Source organism: Sinocyclocheilus rhinocerous, unplaced genomic scaffold (assembly GCF_001515625.1).
Source record: "Sinocyclocheilus rhinocerous isolate Xijiao unplaced genomic scaffold, SAMN03320098_v1.1 scaffold756, whole genome shotgun sequence".
Taxonomy (NCBI): domain Eukaryota; kingdom Metazoa; phylum Chordata; class Actinopteri; order Cypriniformes; family Cyprinidae; genus Sinocyclocheilus; species Sinocyclocheilus rhinocerous.
In genome coordinates, this window is record NW_015662039.1 from 296,024 (window position 1) to 302,877 (window position 6,854).

Genomic DNA, 6,854 nt, shown 5'->3' on the forward strand with positions numbered 1-6,854 from the left:
CCTCCCCCCCCAAAAAAAACACACCATCATGTTACAAAACCAGCTTGACCACCTAAATCTGTCATAACCTGGTTTTAGCAGCAGGGTTTCCTGTCACGGCTCTCATGCACAGTGTAAACCCATGTTTGCTTAGCGTGTTATAATGATTACAAATGGATTTTCACGAGTGCAAGATTCAGCCGAATTCAAATGCACCCATGTTTTCTCACAGTCTGGATAACAGAAAAGAGCTTGAAAAGCCCAACAAAGCCTCATTTCTCAAATATTTCACAGAGTGAAGCTTAACAGATCTACTCCGACACGAAGAAAAGGCTTTGAAGGCTTAGGCACACAATACAAATTCACAGTGTGACCAGCAAATAGATCAGATCTCTAGGATTTATAACTACGAAGACAACACTGTGGGCCTAATCTAATGAAAACAACTCTGCAAGAAGAATTAAACACTGACTGTGGAATGAAATCACAGTCTGCTCAGGTAACTAATCATGGGTTGTCTCGTATGTCAACCAGCACAATAATTAACAACTCAGATTCCTTGAGTGCTTTGCTGAGAACTTGTGTTGTTGTAAAGAGAGGCCTGATCAACACCGGACACCCAGACACTCACAAATACACGCCTAAGGGAGAAGAGGGGGCCGTGGAAGCCAAAACCAAGCTATATTTAACATCTTCTACATGTGGGCTTCATTTGGGTGAATGGGCCTGCATACCTCCACTGACAAGAACCAGGCAGACCCCAATCCTCCAATCTCTTAACCCTTACGCCCCTGTACCGAGAAAGGCTGAACTCTTTTGACTTGGATCCTTCTATTAATCTGAAGGTCCGACTCTCCTGTCATTCCTTGACTATTAGGAAAATCCATCCATAATGTGACATGGTTTAACTGAAGAGGGGGATGATGATCAGGCGGTCTTGCGTTTGATTCAGAAGGGCTGAGACGTTTGCTGATATGTGGCCATGTGGTTTGAGTCAGTTTTTTATGGTGGCATTGATCACTCAGAGTGCATGAGAGTCGTGAGCTTGATCTGTTTCTCTCTGTTCTGTTTTATCTGTGTTCCAGACCCGAGGTCTTGAATCTTTTCTCCAGCCCCTCCACACCTCTGCTCCGCTCCAGATGTCTGTAGCACACACATGGACTCATAACACAATTATGATACTATACAGGCCCTGACACCCAAACAATGATCCAGGGCTTTCAAAATGCAATTACATATATGTTTAACAGTGTTAAAGCCATAAGGTCATAAATATCTGGGTGTTGCAAGTGTCCTGATATCATAAAAACGTATTAAAATTGTACAATTCTTGAAAAAAAAAAAAATTGTAAACTGTTTAACTAAATCTTTTATCATTATCAAAATTGATACAGCAGTTAAATATAATTTAAAAAAAATTGAGTCAAGGTCATGTGGTACAATCAACAGTCATGTGATTCATGATATCTATGAATTAACAATTCAAGATTTGTAAAATTTATTTTACTTTGAAAACTAAGGAAAACATAACTTAAATTAAAATAAAAATGTTATAACCTTTTTTTATCTGAAGGTTACACCACATTACATTTTTACACTACATACATTAAATTAAATTTTGGTTGAAAATGGCATTAATATATATATTTTTTAACCATATGAAACTACACATTTAAGATTTGCTTTTGTTTATTGATACTCTTACATGTCAGTGACCTCATCAATTATATTAACAGTCCATAAAATCTGGAGGAAATTCTTACTTAATTATTACAGAAAGGAACCTCTTATGAATGTGAATACAATAAAACTAATTTTTATGCATATATCCATCCATATATACATCATCTATGTCAATTAATTGCACTTATTATTTTGATTCCTTATCAAGGAATTAAAAACAAACAAATAAATAAATGAATAAAGATCACTTTAAAAGAACTACTCATTAAACCAAGAATTTAATAACAGCTCTAATATTTCCCATGTAGAAAACAGGCCACAACAGCTTAATTCACACACAAGCCACAAAAACCAAACAAGTTTTAACTAACACACATACTTTCTCACTAGTTCAAATACACCCACAAAAATACAGATGACTAACCACACACACACACACACTTCTGAGCTAAAAGAAAAAGAAGGCTAAAGACAGTTATTGCAGAAGCCCAAACACCTTCCTCGGAGTGTGTGTGAGCGAGAGCACACGGATAGAACATTCCTGGCATAAAACATTAGTGAAAATAATGTCATAGAGGGGAAACTGGTGAGAGTCCAAGGCTTTTGGCCACCAAAGCGAAAGACAGCAACAGTTGTGCACATTCACACACCTGTACTCAACATGCTCATGTGACTGTTATCTAACGTGCTGAGCTCACCGTTCTGCTCTGAAGTGGGTCACTATCAGGACCATCAGTTTCAACAGAAGTTCTCTTCCACTAGATGTTCTTCTTCATAACAGTGCAAATCAAGACTAAGCTTACAACAACTTTCCTATCACATCAATCTAAACAGCAGATGGTGAGGATAATCATGAATTCACACTTAATGGTGAACATTTTTGACAGGAAGTACTGAAAGACCCCTCTGTGTTTTGATACGGTAAACACTTTGCATGTGAATTAGAGTAACAACAACTCCACTAAGCTGTTGAACATTAAGCAGGTGTTGATTTGTAAACATGGGCGACCACAAGTTAATGTACTCATGCAGGACCATTTATGAACGACCCATTTATGTAGCATAATTTTTATTAATAGATTCGGAATGGACCTAGTCTACATAGAAGGTCATGCTCTTATTTAAAAAAAAAAAAAATCATCCATTCCACAGTAGCCTTGCTGTCTACTATCTACTATAAGGCATCCTAACTGGAACACACTACATAGGCAGTAACCCATGGGACTTGAATCACAATTGTTTTAAAGAGAGTATAGCATTAGCATGTTGCTAAGCTAACAGCAAAATACTCAAATTTTCTTAAAAATACACAAATTAGGTACAAAGTCCATTTTTATGACTGTCTAGGAACTATTTTATAAACAAATCTTGTTTTTGAAGGAATTGCAACTATTTATAAGCTACAACCTTTTTGACTCGTCGGCCATCTTGGAAGGAAAATGAGAGAAACAAACTGCCTACTTTTTAGAAAAGAAACCAAAAACTCATTGCACCTTCAAAAAAGTCTGAAATGAGGTGTGTAGACCAAAAAAAATGCAAATGCAAAAAGAGGCCCTTAAAAATGCAAACGTTTGCACTTTTTTGCCTTTTTTTCAGTAAAGCAGTGGCTTTTTTTATCTTGCGTTTGGTTTTCTTTGTCTAACAGATTGTGTGGGCCAACTTTTTAGAAAACCCTTTTGTTCGGGAATGCGCCTATGAAGGCAGCTCACGAGGTTTTGCAACAGAGCCTTCATGTTATTTTATAGCTTTACCTGAAAACTGATGAAATTGCAAAATGTATTCATCATACAATGAAATTTCAAATGGTGTCAGTCATGTATGTAGCATGCAAAGTCAGGAGCTGTGGTATCAGAAGCAGCAGTGGGAGCAAGACTTCTCCACCATTATTTTGATTCCAAAACAAACACCATCCTGCTATTGTTTCTTTCATCCGAATAGATCTATTGCTCCCCAGCTGGAGGAACACGGTGTTCTGTGACACACAAACGGGAGCGGAAAGGATTACTCCTGGCTCTGGGATCACAACCGTGACCTATCCTTCACTCTGTGTGTGTGTGTGTGTGTGTGTGTGTGTGTGAGACATGTCTATGTTTGGATGCCTCTACAGGTACTTGTAGAATGTGTTCCAAAAATATTGTTTCTCCACTGTCTAAACAATGAAAAAAATGTGTAAACAGGAACAGCAACAGTAGCTGCATGTCTCAAGCATTACAAATTGTAAAAGAAGAAAAAATGTGGAGGCAGTGGAAAAAATCTATTGCAGGAATGGATGCGCTGAGTTGACGGATAGAAAGACATGCAAAGGGAGTGGCCTGTGAGACTAGAGGGCTGAGAAATAGTCAGCTGAATAAAATCAAAATTTGTGTTTTAGCTGGGGAAGTCGTGGCCTAATGGTTAGAGAGTCGGACTCGTAACCCAAAGGTTGTGGGTTCGAGACTCGTACCGGCAGGGATTGTAGGTGGGGGGAGTGAATGTACAGTGCTCTCTTCCACCTTTAATACCACGACTGAGGTGCCCTTGAGCAAGGCACCGAACCCCCAACTGCTCCCCGGGCGCTGACCACTGCTGCCCACTGCTCCGGGTGTGTGTTTACTGCTGTGTGTGTGCACTAAGGATGGGTTAAATGCAGAGCACTAATTCCTAGTATGGGTAACCATACTTGGCCACATGTCACTTCACTTTCAGTGAAGCTCATCTTTTGGTCAGCATTGCACTTAAAGGCGATCTAAATGTGTATACCTACCTGATGATTAAGGGCATAAAGGGAGCTAATCCCAGAGGAGATGATGAACCATCCATAGGAGACGGGTAGAGACGACCCAAAACCAACAGCAACAAGAAAAGACTGGGGTGCAGCTTCACCTGCCCAGAATCACTGAAAGAGAGAGAAAGAGAAATGTGTTACATTTACTTACCTAAAATATGTGACTTATGTAACTACCTTAACTAACAAGTTAACTTCCTTAACTTATGTAATAATGTAACCAACTAAGGTGAACTACTAAATTAACAAAACTTAAGCTACTAACATGACTAACACAAATAACGGTTGGCTTTGCTAACAGAACATAACTTCCTTAAACTAGCAAAGCTTCATTCACTCACTAACCTACTGTATATTACTAACTGAACTAACCTAACTAACTTACCTGTATGTGGCTTCATAAATGTCTCTAACTCCAACTAGAATAACTTCCTCCACTTACTAATGTAAGAAACTAACTGAACTAACCTGGCTTACAGTACCTACACGTAAGTTCCTAACTTCTCTAATTACTAAACTACCATAGCTTCCTTCTCTTACTAACACACATAACTAACAGAAATAAGCCATATGTATGTGACTTAATAACTTCTTAACTTACTTAACTTGTATAACACATTTAGCTAAAATAACTTCCTCTACATACTAATGTAACTAAACCAAAACTAACTTATCTAGATGCATTTTCATAACTTCTCTAATTACTAAATTGGCAAAACTTTCTTCACCAACATATAAAACAAAATTAACTAACCCAACTAACTTGTATGTGACTTTATAACTTCTCTTACTTATTTTACTAGCATAGCTTCCTCCTCTTACTGATGTAACTAACTGAACTAACCTGCATGACTATCATTTTTCTAACTTAATTTGCGTAACTTCCATCACTTACTAACATACAGAACTAACACAATTAACCTAACTTACCTGTATGTGACTTCAGAACTTTTCTAATGTAACTAGCATAACTTCCTTCACGTACTAACATATATACAGTGGGTACGGAAAGTATTCAGACCCCCTTAAATTTTTCACTCTTTGTTATATTGCAGCCATTTGCTAAAATCATTTAAGTTAATTTTTAGGTTAATTGAGTTATTTATATGTGACTTCATAACTTCTCCAACCGACTTATTTAACTAGTATAGCTTACTTTAATAACACAACTTTCTCCAGATTCAAATATAATTTACTAACTGAACTAATTTAACTCATCTATATGTGATTTCGTAACTTCTTTAATGATTAAACGCCCTTCACTTACTGACATTCAACAGTACTAACCTAACCAACTCACCTGTTAGTGACGTCATAACGTCTTTAACTTATTTAACTTGTATAATACAGTTAGCTAACATAACTTCATCTACATACCAATGTAACTAATGGAACTAACCTAACTTATCTAGATGTGTTTTCATAACTTCTCTAATTACTAAACTGGGATAACGTCTTTCACTTACTAACATATATACCAAAATTAACTAACCCAACTAACTTACCCGAATGTGACTTTATAAATTATCTTACTTAATTTACTAGCATAGCTTCATCCACTTACTAACCTAACTAACTGAACTAACCTGTGTAACTTTATCATTTGTCTAACTTAACTTGCGTAACTTCCATCACTTACTAATATACATAACTAATCGAATTAACCTAACTTACCTGTATGTGACTTTAAAAATTATCTTACTTATTTTACTAGCATAGCTTCCTCCACTTACTAATGTAACTACCTGAACAAACCTGTGTGACTTCTTCATTTGTCTAACTTAACTAGCATAACTTTCTTCACATACTAACATATATAAATAACTGAACTAATCTAATTTACCTATATGTGACTTCATAACTTCTCCAACTAACTTATTTAACTAGTATAGCTCATCATGGCTTTCTCCATATACAAATATAAGTTACTAACTGAACTAATCTAACTCATCTATACGTGATATCATAACTTCTTCAATGATTAAACACTCTTCAATTACTGACATACAACAGTACTAACCTAACCAACTTACCCGTATGCGACTTCTCGAATTACTAAACTAGCATTTACTAAACTGCACTTACTAAGATACATAATGTATCTTACCTGTATATTATATCTGATGTTTTAGCTGAGGTTTCAGAATTAGCAACCAGCCATTCCAAACACATACAGCTACTAAGAGTTTCAATGACAAGATGAGCACATGTACACATGGTCACCATTACTAACCCAATGGCCCTTCACTTCCTTTCGCTTTTACTACATTTCTGCAAATGTTTATCTGACAGTCCAGTGGAAACTCAAGACTTAAGCCAGAGCAAACACATGAAAAAAAAAAAAAAAAAAAAAAAACAAAAAAAAAAACAAAAAAAAAAAAACTATAAACAAATAATTAAATCAAATCAGAAACCAAATAAAATGAAA

General features: G+C 36.3%; 1 protein-coding gene across 2 annotated transcripts in view; it reads right to left on the bottom strand.

Annotated features, from left to right (window-relative positions):
* Positions 1-6,854, bottom strand: part of LOC107727366 (THADA armadillo repeat containing) — a 97,487-nt gene that overhangs the window by 50,582 nt on the left and 40,051 nt on the right. For both annotated transcript variants that reach the window (XM_016537210.1, XM_016537209.1), the window contains exon 17: positions 4,406-4,537. In XM_016537210.1, coding sequence (XP_016392696.1) covers positions 4,406-4,537 — 132 coding nt within the window. The remainder of the gene's footprint in view (positions 1-4,405; positions 4,538-6,854) is intronic.